Source organism: Giraffa tippelskirchi, chromosome 7 (assembly GCF_054371585.1).
Source record: "Giraffa tippelskirchi isolate mGirTip1 chromosome 7, T2T-mGirTip1v1.2.pri, whole genome shotgun sequence".
Taxonomy (NCBI): Eukaryota; Metazoa; Chordata; class Mammalia; order Artiodactyla; family Giraffidae; genus Giraffa; species Giraffa tippelskirchi.
In genome coordinates, this window is record NC_137281.1 from 144806457 (window position 1) to 144826230 (window position 19774).

Consider the following 19774-nt stretch of genomic DNA (forward strand, 5'->3'; position numbering starts at 1 on the left):
GTCGAGCGCTATTATTGTATGGGCTAAATGTCCCAGGGTTTCACAGCAATAAGCACACACAGAAGGCAGGTGAAGGGCAAAGTAGGAGAAGGGGAGGGAGTGAGAGTTTTAAAGAGTTATCCATACCAGGAGTGACAGGGAAAAAGGAAGGGTGCATGAAAATGCAGGGAAACATACTGTACGGCCTAAGAATCCACAGAAAGAGAAGAAATCAGAACCTGTATTCATGCAGAGCAACTAGTTACTTTAGCACTCTCTTTTGACTTTTAAAACGGATTATTCAAATTTGGCAGCAGAGAAAAAGATTATGACATACTGATTTGGTGAGATTTGCATTTAAATTTTCATAATAGTAAGTGATAAATATATTGGTAGATATACATTTTTCCGTTTAAAATCAGTGGTCAAATATGTGGAAGTCACCAATTAGAAAACCAGTCCACACTCAAATGATCACACAGTAACATTAAAAAATGCTACACTTAAATTATAAGTGTGCAGCAAGGGTCCTTGTCAGACTTCTTATTGAGTTAAAGATGTCACTTAGAGAATTCTTACTAATGCATTAGGATTGATTTATACGTATGTATGTGCTGATCAATTCCATAGCAATCATGGGGAATTAACAGATATCTTCAATTTCAAACATGGAATAAATCATTTATAAAGAACACAAACCCAATGCTCTCACTGGAGTTGAGAAAACTAATATATTTGAGAACCAAACCACATCTGTGAGCCACAACTGAAATTTGAGGAATATGGTTGTATTTTCTTTTAAAATTCTACTGTTTTAGAATAAAGAAATTTGCATTGACAGTTATAAGTGTATATAGGTAAAAGAGAGACAAGTGTCTGTGATCCCAGCACAAATTTCTAAGCATACACAAATTTTGAAAACTGGCCATCGTGTAAAGTCTGAAGAATTTATGCAAAGTAGATGAGTTCTAACTCACCCGAGCTAGCTTAATGTTAACATTTCTTAGTTTTGGCTGAACTACACTGTAAGCCTTTATAAACTGCTATTAACAGTGAACAAATGCCTAGAAAAAGACAACTGTACAGAAATTTGACTCTCTTAGATAATTTATCTAGGAGGACAGTATGGTTAGATAGCATCACCAACTCAATGGACATGAATCTGAGCAAACTCGGGAGATCGTGGAAGACAGAGGTGCCTGATATGCTGCAGTGCACAGGGTCACAAAGAGTCAGACACGACTGAACAACAACAGATAATTATAAATTCATTCAACATTCTCAAACACTAAATAGTTTGTTTTTTCTCTAGGTTTTGAAAAATCACAAACAGCATCAAATATTTGCACAAAATGTTTTCAATTTAAGCTACAAACATAATAAGGAAAATGGGTAGTTACACGGTAAGACTAAGCTTATTTCTGCTGCCAAGTTTGGTGACTCTAGTTTTGTTAGACTTTTAGGTAACCACCAGCTTTTAAAAGATGCAGGCCATGTTAAAAGATTCACCATTCTTTAGGGATAGGAAGGTACCAGAAGAAGATTCATTAATATTTAATTTAGCTCCCAGAAAAGCTCCTGTTAAACATGGAGTGTGCCTTCTTTTTATAAAAGACCTCAGATGTTAATGAAAAAAGATGACGTGCAAAATGCATCAAAAGACAGTTATTAGATTAGAGAATAAAACTAATTTAAAAAACAATTATGATTCTTTTACCTGCTAAAACAAGAACATATATTAAAACAAATATATCAAATAGTGAATAAAAAACCAACATATTAGAAACTGGTAATGTAACGAAACTAGTCTAAAACCAAGACAGAGTGGGAAAGACATTTACAGAGACAATGGGAAGAAAAGACATTTTAAAAGGGCATCTTGCACCAGTATCAAGCAAGATAACCAAAGGCCCAAAACACTTTTTACAAAATTAGTACTCCTCACTCTGCAACTATGTCATAAAGGCACTCAAAATGGGCAACTGTCGTTTCTGTCATTTATCTTATACAATCTACATCCCTAAGTGGCTAAGTAAATTACGCCACAAAGCAAATGAACTGAAAATACTGTACCTAACTTTACGCATAGAATGTAAAAAAAAAATTAAACATATCTATGCTCTGAGAAGTATATGTTGTTTAATTACAATATCTTTTCGTTTGAGAATATTAAGTATGTTGATAACTTCTAACTGAAGTTAAAGTAATCCTAATTTTAAGGAATCACTGGGAAGGAAAATAAAAAAACTGTACTTGCAAATTATCCTGCTTCTTCAATCTCCCACAAATTTAAAAAGCACTAGAACGTTACATTTTTAGTTCAACAATCATTTGAGTGATAGGTTTAAGATGTGTATTTTCTTAAACATAAAGAATCGGAGCTACACAATTCTTTACATTTTAAAACTTTTTGGCATTCAAACTTGTTCCAGACATGCTATTTCTTCTTCAGTCTGTAGGTTTATACATTTTTATGTTTGCTTCCACTTATCTGAAACTCTAAGAGGAGTATTTATCATCTATGAAAATAAACACATCTCCAGACACAGCTTTTAGCACAATACAAGCATCTGGCACAGTAGATTACAGATGTCTGTTAGATGAATGTCTGGTAAAAGGAGGAAAAAAGGTATCTAGAAATTTCTGTGTAGTAAAAATATGAAAAGATAAAAATCATGAATTTTTGTAGACTAACATGATCTGAGGATGAACAACATCTGACGACTTCCAACTTTCTGCAACTGTTTCCACACAGCATTAAAAGGGTATTAGTAGAAGGGGAAGTTTCATTGAGTATTAACAAGTAGGAAACTGACACAGAGAGCTCAGCCTGGTGCTCTGTGACAACCTAGAGGGTTCAAGAAAGAGGGGATATATGTACACTTATGGCTGATTCACGTTCCTGTACAGCAGAAACCAACACAACTTTGTAAAGCAAGCATCCTTCAATTAAAAAATTTTAAAAGTGTTCTTAATCTTATTCTCTTAGTGAACTTAGAATTATTTTGTTAAATAAGGGACTGAATTTAAGTTTCTTGGAAAATTGCATTATCTGAGGCTGCGTTTAACTGGGGAACACATTTAGGTGGACATGGCAAGTCTATAAAACTATGAAGCTCCTTTAACATTAATGATGATTAAATGAAGAGCACAGGTAAGACTAAGAAGGTATTCAAACATTTAAGAATTTAAATAACCAAAATCTGAGGTCAAGGGTATGTATGTGTATCTGTATATTGTTCTGGGTTGTCTTTTTTTTTTTTTTAAGTTTTTTGCATACTATAATCAGTTATTTTTCTCCTCCTTTCCTTTCTATAATAGATTCAGACATTTGTTGGAAAACACAGTCCACTTTGATGAGTTGGTTGCTTCCTTGATTTTATATCTTTTATATTGAGGAATTACATATAAGAGGTCATATAAAATACACCAAGAAGCAGAAAAGTTTTGATTAAGCAAATTGAGGGGAAAAAAAAAAAGCACTCATTCATTAGTAGCCAAACTTGTGGCAGCTTAGCATACCAGCAAACCCAAAGCAACAAGTATTTAATGCTGTCTGGGGCAAGGGCATGCAGAAGTAATGCTTAAAGCTTTCACAGCAAAGGCAGGAAAGGCCACACATTGGAGAAAAGGAAGGTTGTGAAAAGGGCTGTCAGCATCTAAGAAACATTCTTCAAACCTATCCAAACTATGAAGTTAACACCTTAATCTGAACCTTTATGAACTCTGAACTCCTTTTATTAAACACACAGGCATGTGCCTGGGATGTATTCTATGGCATAATAGGCAAAATAGACATTATTGACCCTGGAAAAGGACTCTCCACTTCAAGTATGCTGAGGTTTGTGAAAAGGCAGGGAAAAACTTAATGTTAGAGGAGTACAGAGAAGGAAACTGGGGAGTAGCAGTAATGATAGTTAAGTCTCCCCAACATAAACTGCACCAGCCATTAACAGGTATCTCTATTTTATACTTTTTTCCTGGAAAGCTGTTTCCTACAGATTTAAAATTACTAATTTATAATCCAGTTATCACAGTTAGGTTAAGTGACTAACTGAAATAGTTTTACCCTGGTTTTAGAATATTATTCATCTATAAGAGTTCATACCACTAGTTTAACATGGGTTCTGAATTAAAACTATTTTTTAGATAATGTCTGGCCTACACTGAAGAAGCTGGTCATTAAAACTTACACCTCTGGATGGACAACGTGAAATGCTCTTTATTAATAAGCGCACATCTTTTGCCTTAAAAGAAACACTGTTCTTACTGGATAGTGGGTCACTGAAATTTACTGAGCAAAATCTTTTGAGAAAGTGTTTATAGCGTATAGATCAACACTGGCAACCATCAAATACATACAGCTTTCAATCTTTTTACAGCATCTTCACAGATGTGCATTCCTCTTGATTCATCAACTTCTACATGTCCAAGGTACTGTAGAAAGAAGAGAAGAGTTACGGATATTGCTGTGTTTACTGAGTAGCTACTATATGGTAGACATTATGTGGTAGAAAATTGAATACTAAAATCCCACTCAAGAAACTCATAGCATTACAGAACAGTTAAGATAATGTTACTTTACTTATCCTCGGTGTCCTCATATGAATGAGACTGAGAATAAAGGTCTCAAAGAGTTGTTGAAGGGGAGTAGGTGAAAAAGAACATAATAAGGAAAAGTAAATGTCAGGTTAACATTCAGGTAAATGTTACCTGAATCCACTGAATCTGAGGCATAAAAGCTTGTGCTAGACACTGTATCTCTAGACATAAAAAATAATCCTAAAACAAAGCATGTGTTTGTGTATATACTGAAAAGGTACAAAGAAAAATAACAGCTATTCAAGGCCTGAAGAGATCACATACTCCTTTTATGGGAAGTACATAAGAAGAGGGCTAAAAACTAAAATTTTAAGAAGATAGTACATCTGAGCTTTAAAATATGTATAGAACTTGAAGAAGCCCTATGGGAAAGGCTGGGAAACTATTTTAGGCAGGGAGAATTTAACAAAAGCTATAGGTGTAGAACAGAATAACGATACATCAGCAAGTATTCCTCATCTGGCAAGAATATGAGGTATATGCAGCTAGGAAACTTGAATACTGAGATGAGTCTGTACTGAATCCCAGAGGCAATGGAGAGCTAAAAAGCTTTTTTTTTTTGCAAGGTAGTAATATTATTCAAATTGCATCTTAGTATGGGAATAGTCTTGGGTTAGAAAGTACAAGGGATAATGGCAATATCGGAAGTGCTCTTTTAAAAGGAAATTTAGAGTCTGGTTCTGGTAAGATGGGAGTAGACATGCCTTACCCTGTCCTAGCTTCCCAGGTGACACTAGTGGTAAAGAACCCACTGTCAATGAAGGAGACTTAAAGAGATGCAGGTTTGATCCCTGGGTTGGGAAGATCCCCTGGAGAAGGAGATGGAAGCCCACTCTAGTATTCTTTCCTGGAGAATCCCATGGACAGAGGAGCCTGGTGGGCTACAGTCCATAGGGCCGCAGAGTTGGACACAACTGAAGTGACTTAGCATAGCACAGCACCCTGTCCCACACTCTGAATGAAATCATAAAACCAGAATAGAATGCATGGAGCACCTATTTGAGTTCTCTGTAAAGAGTGTAAGATGAATCAGAATATCAGAATTCAAAATATTTCTGAACTGGCAGGGAGTTTACCTTCCATGCCTCTCCTCGCTCCTTTGGTCCCTCCAGCTTGAACTTAACACAGCCAGATATCCAAAAGGGAGTGCTATGGCACACACAGAACTCTGGGAAAAGCACTCTATCTCTGGCTCAAGGACCAGGTATGGGAATACCTTATCCTCAAAGAGTACAGGAATTCCCACCCCTTTTATTTATCTATTTTTGTTCTTTCACACCCCAGTCCCCAGGAAACCCTGTGGTGGTGTCCGTGGGAGCAGGAAGGGAAACCTGCAAGAGCCACGCACCTCTGAGAGACTGTGATTCCAGAAAGGGGGGGGTCAACACCCCCAACCCCCACTTCTGCTTTCTCACTCTCTCTCAATCTCCAACCATTTGGCCCTGGATGAAGGTGAAACAGTAGCAATTCATAGGGCACAATAACTAGTGCCCTAGGAAACGCATAGAGAGTTTAAGTAACTTGCTCAAAACCATTCAGCGAGTGAATGCTCAAACCCAAGCAGCCTGACCCACAATAGTCTTACAATGCTCACATATTGAATTCTTCATTTTCACTCTTATCTTTCCAATACTGACTGAATGCATAAAACCTACATAATTAAAAATTTAACTGCTGTAATTTTGAATAAACATATAAAACAACAAGATTCACTTTTAAATGAATCAAATAATATATATTCAGTTATATATATATCTTATAGATTCATATTCAGATTCTTTTTTATTATAGGTTATTACAAGATATTGAATATAGTTCCCTGTGCTATAAGTAGGTCCTTACTGGTTATCTATTTTATATACAATACTGTGCATCTATTAGTCCCAAACTCCTAATTTATCCCTTCCCTCCCTTTTCCCATTTAGTAATTGTAAGTACATTTTTTATGTCTGTGAGTTTGCTTCTGTTTTACAAGTTCATTTGTATCATCTTTTTTTAGATTCCACATAATAGTTCAGTTCAGTTCAGTCACTCATTCATGTCCGACTCTTTGCAACCCCATGAACCGCAGCACACCAGGCCTCCCTGTCCATCACCAACTCCCTGAGTCCACCCAAACCCATGTCCATCGAGTCGGTGATGCCATCCAACCGTCTCATCCTCCGTCATCCCCTTCTCCTGCCCTCAATCTTTCCCAGCATCAGGATCTTTTCCAATGAGTCAGCTCTTCGCATCAGGTGGCCAAAGTATTGGAGTTTCAGCTTCAACATCAGTCCTTCCAATGAACACCCAGGACTGATCTGCTTTAGGATGGACTGGTTGGATCTCCTTGCAGTCCAAGGGACTCTCAAGAGTCTTCTCCAACACCACAGTGCAAAAGCATCAATTCTTCGGCACTCAGCTTTCTTCACAGTCCAACTCTCACATCCATACATGACTACTGGAAAAACCATAGCCTTGACTAGATGGACCTTTGTTGGCAAAGTAATGTCTCTGCTTTTTAATATGTTGTCTAGGTTGGTCATAACCTTCCTTCCAAGGAGTAAAGCGTCTTTTAATTTCATGGCTGCAATCACCATCTGCAGTGATTTTGGAGCCCAGAAAAATAAAGTCAGCCACTGTTTCCACTGTTTCCCCATCTATCTGCCATGAAGTGATGGGACCGGATGCCATGATCTTAGTTTTCTGAATGTTGAGCTTTAAGCCATTTTTCACTCTCCTCTTTCACTTTCATCAAGAGGCTCTTTAGTTCTTCTTCACTTTCTGCCATAAGGGTGGTGTCATCTGCATATCTGAAGTTATTGATATTTCTCCCGGCAATCTTGATCCCAGCTTATGCTTCTTCCAGCCCAGCGTTTCTCATGATGTACTCTGTATATAAGTTAAATAAGCAGGGTGACAATATACAGCCTTGACGTACTCCTTTTCCTATTTGGAACCAGTCTGTTGTTCCATGTCCACTTCTAACTGTTGCTTCCTGACCTGCATACATATATAACTTCACCTAGTATGATAATCTCTAGGTCCACTCATGTTGCTGCAAATGACATTATTTCATTCTTTCTTATGGCTGAGTAATATTCCATTGTGTGTATGTATATATATGTATACCACATCTCCTTATCCACTCATCTGTTGATGGATACTTAGGTTGCTTCCATGTCTTGACTATTGTAAACAGAGCTGCTATGAACACTGGGGTGCATGTACCTTTCGTGTGTATGTGTGTGCATGTTTATGTTCTGGCCGCACCACACAGCTTGTGGGATCTTCCTTCCTCAACTACGGATGGAACTAAGTAGAAGCGTGCAGTCTTAACCAATAGACTGCCAGGGAAGTACCTGCATATATTTTTTTGAATTATAATTTTCCTCAGATATATGCCCAGGAGTGTGATTGCTGGATCATATGGTAATTCTATTTTTAGTTTTTTTTTTTTTTTTTTTAAGGAAACTCCATACTGTTTTCCACTGTGGCTGTACCAATTTAGATTCCCACCAACAGTGTAGGAGGGTTCCCTTTTCTCCAAACCCTTGTCAGCATTTATTATTTGTAGGCTTTTTGATAATGGCCCTTCTGACTGCTGTGAGGTGATACCTCTTGGTAATTTTGATTTGCATTTCTCTAGTAATCAGCAATGTTGAGCATCTTTTAATGTGTTGGCCATCTGTGTGTCTTCTTTGAAGTAATGTCTATTTAGGTCTTCTATTCATCCTTTGGGTTGTTTTTTAATATTATGCTGTATGAAATGCTTATATATTTTGGAAATTAAGCTCCTGTTGGTCATATCGTTTGCAAGTATTTTCTGCTAGTCCACAGGTTGTCTTCTGTCTATGGCTTCGTTCTCTGCGCAAAAGTTTCTAAGTTTGATTAAGTCCCATTTGTTTACTTTTGTTTTTATTTCTTTTGCATTGGGAGACTGATCTAAGAGAATATCGCTAGGATTTACATAAGAGAATGTTTTGCCTATGTTCTCTTCTAGAAGTTTTACGATGTCATGTCTAATATTTAAGTCTTTAGGACATTTTGAGTTATTTTTGTGTGTGGTGTGAGGGAGTGTTTTAACTTCACTGATTTACATGTGGCTGTCCAGCTTTCCTAATACTACTTCCTGAAGAAACTGTCTTTCCTCTAATGTATATTCTTGCCTCTTTTGTCGAAGATTAATTGACCATAGGTGTATGCCTTTATTCCTGGGTTCTCTATTCTGTTCCACTGATCCATATGTTTGATTTTACGCCAACACCATGTTGTTTTAACTACTGTAGCTTTGTAGTACTGTCTAAAGTTGGGAGGGGGTTCGTGGTTAATGCCTCCAGCTTTGTTCTTTTCCCTCAGGATTGCCTTGGCAATTCTGGGTGTTCTGTGGTTTCACATAAGTTTTAGGAGTACGTGTTCCAGTTCTGTGAAAAATGTCTTACGTAATTTGATAGGAATTGCATGAAAATTTGTAGATTGCTTTGGGTAGTATGACCATTTTAACAATATTAATTCTTCCAACCCAAGAGCATGGGATATCATTTCATTTCTTGGAACTGTCTTCAATTTCCCTTATCAGTGTTTTACAGTTCTCAGCATGTAAGTCTTTCACCTCTTTGGTCAGGTTTACTTCCAGGTATTTTATCTTTTTTGATGCAATTTTAAGCAAGATTTTTTTTTTAAAAAAACTTGTTCTTTCTGCTATTTCATTGTTAGTGTAAAGAAATGGAACAGATTTCTGTATGTTAATATTGTATTCTGCACCTTGCTGAACTCATTTATCAGTTCTAAAAGTTTGTATGTGGAATCCTTAGGGTTTTCTATATAAAGCATCATGTCATCTGCATATGATGACTATTAACCTCTTCCCTTCCAATCTGGAGAAATGAACAGAGGTTTCAAAGTGTTTCCAAAAGGTTTTACTCTATCATCTTGATTAACTCAACTGGTCACATACAGGTATTTATGACGGGGGGTAGGGAAAGGAGGGAAGACTTGATGAAAAGACTTGGTAAACAGAAGAAAATAAAAGGATCTCACATGGACTAACTCAGTCACATAATCTATTTTAGAAATGTGGAGATGGAAATCAGCCTTGTGTCTATGAGAAAAACATGCCAATTGAAAAAAACATTATTAAAAAGGTCTCTTTTCCTCTCTGAGATACTGTCTCACTGAATAACTGCAGCTGATTTATGCTTTAATGGCTAAAATATTTGACACTGGGACTTCTTTTGTCTATATGCTTTTTCCAAACTCCCTCTGAGTCAGGGACTTTTATTCACAAAAATGTAGCTTAGAAAAACTAGTATGTGCAATTTCATTCTTGGATGAATTACATCATTTTTCATTTTCTTGAAAAAAATATTTAAAAAGTAGATTATCTCTGCTTTCATACTGTCTTCCATGAGAAAAATTGAAGAGCTCTGATGTGAGAGACTACATAGTTAGCAGTTCTCAACATTAACAAAAAGTGACAGTCATTAATTTATAAGAAACTTATAAAGCTTCTTATAAATTAAGAAGCTTAATTTACATTGTGTAAGCTTATTTACATTATCACATACACAGAGCCTATGTTATATAGCAAATACAGGAAGCAGATGTGCATAACATACATCAAAACTTGTTTAGGGGCTTTAATCAAAAAGAAGTAGCTAAATTAAAATGGACTATTTTTTATGTATAAATTTGGAGTACAATTACATTTGAACAATTGATCTAAACTAAGAATATATGGGAACACCCCAGCGGTCCAGTGGTTAGGACTCTGTGCTTTCACTGCCGAGAGCTGGGGTTCAATAACCCAGTCGCAGAACTAAGATCCCAAAAGTTACTCAGTACAGCCAAAAAAAAAAAAAAACAAAACTAAGCATATGGGTTAAATCTAATCACTTAAATTTAAAGCTTAACATAAAGAGAGTAAAAAAACTTCCCCTTCCAAATGAGACACTAGATGTCGAAAAAGTTAAGTGCTTCAGACAATGCCATATAACTAGTAAATTAACAGGTGATAGGTCTGATAGTACTGAAAAGTACTAAACTACACGCATAATCAGGGTACCCTGCTATTCACCTATTTCACCTCTACTTGTGCCATCTGCTCTAAACACACCGGACTCCTTGCTGTGTCTCCAACATACCAGGTTTTCTCCTGCCCCAGAGCCTCTGTACTTGCTGCCCTGCTATCTACAATCTGCTTCCTTAGACACCTGAGAATTTGCTTTCTTTTTTGGGGTCTTTGGTAAAAAAAAAAAAAAAAAAAAAAAAAAATCACTTTTCATGAGGGCTTCCCTGACGATCCTATTTTAAATCTCACCCTCTGTTGCACTTCCTTAACACCTCATTCCCTTTTTATATATTAGGTTCTGTGTATGTATTTATTTGTTCGTTGTTAATATACACTAGAATGTATGCACTGTGCAAAGATTTTGTCCCTTTTGTTCCCTTGTGTTCACAGTGCGCAGATGTCTGCAACACAGCAAGCACTCAGTGAATATCTTCTGACTATATCAATGGGTTACTGGAATCACAGAGAAGGAAATGTAACACATTACTTAGTGCCATCTTAAACAACAATAAGTCATAATAATGAAAACTTTTACAATAAACTCAAGACAGAGAGACAACCAATGGTGTAGGACAGATGCAAATGTTGAGCTATATAAGGTTAAAAAGAAAAGCACAGCTGATATACATTTGAAGGTAGGAGAACATGTCTCACTTTATGTTAAAAACTTATCTGAAGTATCTCATTGCTCCAATGCAAAGACACATTTTTTTCAAATTTTTAATGTTTCAGAAAGAAGAGCAAATTATGATGTACTAGTCACTGCCAGCATCCTGGCAAGCTTATATGTGAACATAATGTATCTGTTCAACCGTCACTTCAGTTGATTTATTTCATTGGTATCATACATGATTAGACATTAAGTTTTACAGTGTGAAACAGCTTTGAAATGAAACATTGAGTATGCAGAAGACTGTCACACTCGAGCAGTAAAATTGTAAGCAAACAGAAAATATCTCACCTCCTGGGATAAATAGAATTTTTACAGCTAAGAGGTTGGTATGACCAATGCATAAGTCCTCAGGTACCAAACATCTATCAAAAACTTTGGCTCCTTTTCAAGAGAAGATATTTAACTTGTAGTGTTTAAAAAGAAAATCAATTAAGGAAAACATCCAAGAAAAGAAATGCAGATTAAAAACTTCAACATTCAGTTGTCATCTAACCAATAACAACAAAAGCAGCAGCAAATATTTATCGTGTACTCACTATGTGCTGCTGCTGCTGCTAAGTCGCTTCAGTCGTGTCTGACTCTGTGCGACCCCATGGACTGCAGCCCACCAGGCTCCTCCGTCCATGGGATTGTCCAGGCAAGAACACTGGAGTGGGTTGCCATTTCCTTCTCCAATTCATGAAAGCGAGAAGTGAAAGTGAGGTCACTCAGTCACGTCCGACTCTTCGTGACCCCCTGGACTGCAGCCTACCAGGCTCCCCCGTCCCTGGGATTGTCCAAGCGAGAGCACAGGGGTGGGCTGCCATTGCCTTCTCCGCACTATGTGTTACTGGTGTGTTTTTCATATAAAGTATCTACTCATTTAATTTTCACGTGTGCTAAGTCGCTTTAGTCCTGTCCGACTCTGTGTGACCCCATGGACTGTAGCCTACCAGGCTCCTCTGTCCACGGGATTCTCCAGGCAAGAATACTGGAGTGGATTGCCATGCCCTCCTTCAGGGGATCTTCCCGACCCAGGGATCAAACCCACGTCTCTTACGTCTCCTGCATTGGCAAGTGGGTTTCTTTACCACTAGCACCACCTGGGAAGCCCTAACTTAATTTTTATAACCTATACTAATTCTAGTTCTCATTTTATAGATGAAAAAACTGAAGCACAGGGAGGTTAAGTAATTTCTTTTTAAATTCTTTATTGACATATAATTGATTTAAACTGTTTCAAGTGCAGTACAAAGTGACTCAATTTATACATACACACATACACACACATATAACACATATATGGGGGCTTTCTGGCCTCCCAGCTTCCCAGGGGGCACTAGTGGTAAAGAACCCACCTGTCAATGCAGGTTAGACGTCAGAGATGCCAGTTTGATTCCTGGGTCAGCAAGAACCCCTGGAGGAGGGCACGGCAATCCACTCTAGTATTCTTGCCTGGAGAAGCCCATAGAGCCTGGCGGGCTGCAGTCCATGGGGTCACACAGAGTCGGACACAACTGAAGTGACTTAGTGCAAGTGTGCGCGCGTGCACACACACACATTCTTTTTCAGATTCTTCTCCCTCATAGGTTATTACAAAATACTTAGTATAGTTCTCTGTGCTATATAGCAGGTCTTTGTTGGTTATCCTTTTTATATTAATATATAGTAGTGTGTATATGTTAATCTCAAACTCCTAATTTATCCTGCACCTATTTTCCCCTTTGGTAACTGTAAATTTGTTACCTATATCTGTGCTTCTACTTCTGTTTTGCACTAATACATAAGTTCATTTAAAAAACTTTTTTTAAAAGATTCCTTATATAAGCAATATAATATGTTATTTGTCTTTTTCTTTCTGGCTTACTTCACTTAGTGTGATAATCTCCAGGTCCATCCATGTTGCTGCCAATGGCATTATTTCACTCTTTATTTATTTATGGCTGTGCTGGGTCTTCATTGCTGTGCATGGGCTTTCTCCAGTCACAGTGAGCGGGGGCTACTCTTCATTGAAGTGCAATGGCCTCTCATCACAGTGGCTTCTCTTGCTGTGGAACACAGGCTCTATGTTTGCAGGCTTCAGCTGTTACAACACATAGGCTTCAGTAGTTGTGGCATACAGGCTGAGTTGCTCCGAGGCATTCAGGATCTTCCTGGACCAGGGATCGAACCTGTACCTCCTACACTGGCAGGCAGATTCTTATCCATTGTGTCAACAGGTAACTTCTATTTCTTTCTTTCAATTTGGCTGCACCAGGTCTTACTTGCAGCACATGAACTCTTATTTGTGGCACGTGGGATCTAGTTGCTTGACAAGGGATCAAACTTGGGCCTCCTGCATTGGGAACATGGAGTCTTAGCCACTGGGCCAACCAGGGAAGTCCCTATTTCATTCTTTTTTATGGGTAATATTCCATTGTATATACATACCACATCTTCTTTATCCATTCATCAGAGGATAAGTAATTTTTAAGAGAGATCACACAGTTAATAATAACTGGCATACATCAAACACAAATTCAGGCAGTTTGGCTTAAAAATGTCCACTTTTACAAAAGTCTAGATGCCTCTCCAGAATTTTATTACAGAACCACTGAAGCACAGGAAGCAGGAAAGTGACATAACTATATTTACAATTTAGAAAGATCACTACTATGCACTAAGACAATAGTTTGGAAGGGAAACAAGATCAAAAGCAAAAAAATTAAAAAGTCAAGAGCTCTTATAATGGTCTGAGGGAGAAAACAAAGATAAGGACTTGATTAAAGCAGTGGCAGTAGGAAAAAATAACACAAAATGAGAGGACAGTGAAGATCATACACGATATAGTCACTGTGGCTGACAATGTTAGTTGCCTACGTGACAGCCATCCTTTCAACTGGGTTCCCTGTAAGCAGAGCTTGCCTCCTTGGCACAGGCTGAAAATACCAAATAATTGTTTTCTTGACTTTCAACTATACATTTGACTTGATTCCACCTTAGCCAATGGAAAGTAATGGGAAGTCTCCATGTATGTGTCTGTAAAGAGCTGTCCCATTCTGATACAAAATGCATTTGTTCCCTCGGTCTTTACCATTTGATAATAATGAGCGAGGACATAAATTATTCTTTAATTTGGTTGCTGGATTCTGTTTATTAATAGTATCTTTTTTTTTTTTACTAGCAGATAGAATTTTAAGACAAGCTTTGAAACTTACTTTAATCACTACTCTAATATTATTACACTTTCACAGGCATTAGTATATTTAAAAACACATGGCAGAGATCAAACCAGCTGGAGCTTCATTTGACTAACGTCTAGTAACTGCATTTCTATTTCAAGTAATTGCATAGTCTGTATTGTCTCTCCAGAGTAGCTATGCCAGTCTTCAAAATCAAATTCTACAATCTCTCTCTCCGCTCTTCTACAGATGCCTTCACTTCTTATTTCATTGAGAAACTATATCTTTAGAATAGAATCTCATCAATTTCAGGCCAACACCATAAATTTAAGTGCATTTGCCCTGTTTTCCACCTTTGCTACTGTTAAAATAGAAGCAGCATCCTTCCTCCACTCTAGAACTAATCCACTCTCTCCATGCTTCTTTGTAGAGACCTTTATGCTCCTGTCTCTACCATTTTAAAAAACAAAATTCAACACAAAATCAAGCCACTGGTGATTTACACACTTTAAATCAGTAAACTTCACTTTATGCAAATTATATCTAATAAATCTGTTTTAAAAAATCAAAACAAAATACACAGTTTTTCAACTTCACACTCCTTTTGTTACTCTGCCTTTCTAGTCTCTTTTGAAGACAAATTTTCTTAAAAACAAAATTTAACTGCCTTACTGAGATATAACTGACATACAACAAAATACACACATTTAAAGTACACAATCTGCTGAGTTTTTGAATCATATATATAACTGAGAAACCATCATCACAGTCAGCCATTACCACCAAAAGTTTTCTTCTACCTCTTGCAATACTTCCCCCTTAAACCCTTTTCCCATCACATAACCTTGTCTGACAAATTCTGGGATTAGTAATCTCTAGATTTGTTATCTCCTTATTTTGCATCCATCCCCTCAACATAGATTCCATCCCCATGACTCCACTCTACATCACCAACACTTTCAAATATTTAATCTAATGAAGTTTCATTTCTTACTTGATTTCTTTATAGCATTTGACCACTTTTTTCTCCTTGAAAATCTTGGTTTCTGAGACTACGTTATCCTGGTTTCTTTTCTATCTCTCTGGCTACTCATTCTTATTTTCCTTTGAAGATACTCATTTATACTGCCTGTCCTTTCTATATTTGTCCCAGGCCGCCTTCTCTTCTCACTTAGGCAATCTCACTGACACATGATTCTAATGATGATTTATATATAGCTATATATATATATATTATTTGAGGATTCCATATTTGCAAACTCACCTACTCACTAAAATTTGTAACCTCAAAATCAAAGCTCATGGTGCTTTTGGTCAGTGGGGATCTACATGTGCACCTCTCCTATGTACCTCAAAAAGAACTCATCTCTACCCCCAAATATATTCTCCCTCAGTGAACATGCCCACCACCCTACTAGCTGCCTACATGGGAAACTTTTCACACCAATCTTAGTTTAGAATTCATGGTTTCTAAGGCAAGCCCAGATATCACTTGCCAAGTTATATCTGACTGAGAAAATGCATCTATTTCTAGGTTATAGGGGAAAAAAATCGGAGAAGGCAATGGCACTCCACTCCAGTGCTCTTGCCTGGAAAATCCCATGGACGGAGGAGCCTGGTAGGCTGCAGTCCACGGGGTGGCTACGAGTCGGACACGACTGAGCGACCTCACTTTCCCTTTTCACTTTCATGCATTGGAGAAGGAAATGGCAACCCACTCCAGTATTCTTGCCTGGAGAATCCCAGGGACAGGGGAGCCTGGTGGGCTGCCGTCTCTGGGGTCACATAGAGTCAGACACGACTGAAGCGACTTAGCAGCAGCAGCAGGGGAAAAAATTACAGGTTTTGATTCTCCCATTCTACCCTGGGTCACTTGCATGTTAAGTGTGTGGGATAGGTTAGAAGGAAGGCAGGTAAGGGAGGCACACACAGCAGAGAAGATGAACATCTTGAAAGGATTTCAAAAGACCATTTGGAAAAGACCAAATAAAAACACTCTAAATAAGCTGCCCTACCTGTGTAAGATATTGTGTGTGCATGTTAAGTTGCTTCAGTCATGTAAGACTCTCTGTGACCTTAAGGACTGTAACCTGCCAGGCTCGTCTGTCCATGGGATTTCCCAGGCAAGAATACTATAGAGGGTTGCCATTTCCTCCTCCAGGGGGTCTTCCCAACCCAGGGATTGAACCCACGTCTCTTATGTCTCTTGCACTGGCAGGTGGGTTATTTACCACTAGCGCCGCTTGAGAAGTCCTTCTAAGATACAAATCTTGTATCTTCTGTGCTTACCTCTAAAATACATCCCAACCAGCAATTTCTTACAACAAATGAGAACTACACGGAAAGATACTGAACCTTATTTATCTTACATAAAATACTTTAAAGCTATGTATTTTGTCGCCAATTAAAACTGCTTCAATTAACTTTTCTATAATTATTTTAACCTCTCAAAATCCTATGAATGAGGTTGAAAATATATATATATGCTGATTATAAATATGATACATGTTCATGATAAAAAAAAATGCCACCAATTCCAAAGGACATATATTCAAAAGTGAACTAATCACCAATTCTTTACTACCAGAGTTCTGAATCACCTGTGTCGTCTTCTTACAGATATTTCTTACATATATGTGAGCATGTACGTGATATTTTCTTTTCTTAAAATTAATTATTTATTTATTTTTGGCTGCACTGGGTTTTAGTTGCAGCACATGGCTTCTCTAGTTGTGGCAAGTGGGCTTAGTTACCCCACGGCACGTGGGATGCTCGTTACTCAACCAGGGATCCAACCCACATCCCCTGCGTTGGAAGGTGGATTCTTAACTACTGGACCACCAGGGAAGTTTTAATTTTTTTCTTTTTTTTTTTTTGGTTTTGGCCAAACTTTTTATTTAGTATTCTGTAGTTGCTTAACACACACTTAAATGGTCTTATTGGGGAGGGGGAAAGGGGAGGTTCTTGTAGATTCCCAAGGAAATGTCAGAAAGGCAAAATATGGCCAGCATTATCCATTTGCTTTTTTCTGGGTTTACTGGGCGAATAGCACTTTCCTTACATATATGCATCTGATCTCAGGTTTTTCATACTGAGAACATTTGAGATTTCAGTTTGAAGACACTGAAATCCTAAGAGTAGCATACCCCGACCACCCTCTAATAGCTAGCTTGTTTATATAGGCAGGAGGATTCATCTCTCCATTTTAGGTGACTAGATATTTTGTGTAAGATAAATTGCTTGCCTCATCCTTTACTGGGGAAATTCCTATAGGAAGTGGCCTTTAGGGACACTTTTACTTGGAAGATTACACCACTAGTACACATGTCAAGTCTTAACACACTTAACATTTCACTTGCTTGTTGAAAGCAATGTCATAAAATTAAAGATTAAACATGTTTTACTCTTTCCTCACAAGAACATAAAAAATTATGGAAGGGGAACTTAACAGGAAATTTAAAAAAAAGTAACACAATCTTTCCTTTTAGTAGTCCTTGGGTAGTTATGATAGAACAGGTTCCACTTTTGTTTGTTTCTTTGAACAGGGATTTTGGTCCAAAGTTGTTTGTTTTTAATATCTGCTTCTGCCTCCCCCTCTATCAGATCGGCTTCCTCCACGGCCACCACCTCTTGGTGCTCCGCGGCTTGAACTGCTGTAGGAATCTCGTGGAGGAGGGTACCCCCTTTCCATAGAAGGGGGAAGCCCTCTTTCTTGTCTGCCAACCCGATCACGACCACTTGAGTAGAGATCACTTCGGCTGCTTGAGTAACTGTCTCGACTTCCACCATATCCGTCACGTGAGCTGCTGTAATCATCATAGTGACTGCTTCCACCATAAGATGGCGGGGTCCCTCGTGTAGGTGGAACACTACGTGAGTTACCATAACTCATATGAATCTCTGTAGGAACCTCCACTTGGATGATCTGAATAGTCACGATCACGACCATAGCCATCTCTATCACTATAGCCTCTTGATGGATAGTCATCACATGAACTGGAATGACCATAATCACGGTAAGTATAATCTCTTGGTGGTGGTACATAATCTCTTGTATCACGAGAACTTGGGTAATCTCTGCTTGAATAGCTGTCTTTAGTAGAATATCCATCATCTCTTGGGGACAAATAAACATCTCTACGAGAGGGCAAGGGCTCCCTTCGAGGTGGACCTCCGTAACTATCTCTTCCACGTGATACAGGAGCTCTTCCTCCCATTCCACTGCTGCTTCGAACTGGTCCTGAAGGAGCAGATCTTTTAGGAGGAGGACCCCCACTTCGTGGTGGTGGTCCTCTTTTTACCGGAAGTGGTCCCCTGGAAGAACTCATGTTAAAATTCATGGAATAGCCACCATCATCCATGTGCCCTCCATGGGATGGAGGACCCCTGGTTCCTCCACTTCCTCCTCTTCCTCCTCGAAGGCCTCTTGGAGGGCCTCTGCTTCTTGGAGGTGGAGGTGGTCCACGTCTACCACTTTCGAACGACGGTTTAGTGGCTTGTTCTACCTTGATGGCTTTTTCATCTAAGGACTTTCCATTCATGTCTCTGGCTGCATCCTTAGCATCTGCTGGGCTTTCAAAGGTGACAAAAGCAAATCCTCTTGATTTGTTGGTTTCACGATCTTTCATCAAGAGAACTTCCACTATTCGTCCATATTTGCCAAATACTGCTTCAAGGGCTTTCTCATTTGTTTCTGTATTGAGGCCACCAATAAAGAGCTTTCCTGGGCGATCTGCCTCAACCATTTTTCCCCCCTGGTTAAAATTGGAGAGGTGACGACGGTCTCAAGCTCCTACGAGTTCCTAGCAGCTCGGCACGCGGGAGGGAGGCCAATCCTGAGAACAGAAACTGTAAGGCGCTTGCACTACTGCGCAACGAGCAATTTTTTTCTTTTTAACTATAAATAGAATCATTCCATATAAACTGTTATGTACCTTGCCTTTATCACTTAATGATACCCTAAAATATTCTGCATAAGCACATGCAGAGAACATTCTTTCAGTATTTCCTGTATCAATGATCACCACCTCTATCAGTTTGGAACAAGATACTAGGTATCCTCTTTAATACTACCCCTTTTCATTTCCCAGATGCAATCTGTATCCAATTCCTGGGCCTTTATCTCAATTATCTTTCAATTTACTTTTCTTTTCATCACAGCAGTCACCACCCTACTCCAGCCTACCATTATCTTCCCTCTGGATTAGTAATCTTTCACCAGACTTTTTGTAACCACTGTATTGTTGTTCAATGGCTCAGTTGTGTCTGACACTTTGTGACCCCATGGACTGCAGCACGCCAGGCTTCCTTGTCCTTCACCATCTCCAAGCA

General features: G+C 38.4%; 2 protein-coding genes across 51 annotated transcripts in view; both read right to left on the minus strand.

The window, feature by feature from the left end:
* The window catches only part of NUMB (NUMB endocytic adaptor protein), a 167186-nt gene that overhangs the window by 33702 nt on the left and 113710 nt on the right, over nt 1-19774 (minus strand). For all 50 annotated transcript variants that reach the window (XM_081509017.1, XM_081508981.1, XM_081509016.1 and 47 more), the window contains one exon: nt 4342-4416. In XM_081509017.1, the coding sequence (XP_081365143.1) occupies nt 4342-4416 (75 nt within the window). The remainder of the gene's footprint in view (nt 1-4341; nt 4417-19774) is intronic.
* LOC145513256 (RNA-binding motif protein, X chromosome-like) lies at nt 17923-19313 on the minus strand. The gene is given in 2 exon segments (XM_081509019.1): nt 17923-18330; nt 18332-19313. Coding segments are annotated over 2 exon segments (1173 nt in total). The 5' UTR covers nt 19189-19313; the 3' UTR covers nt 17923-18014.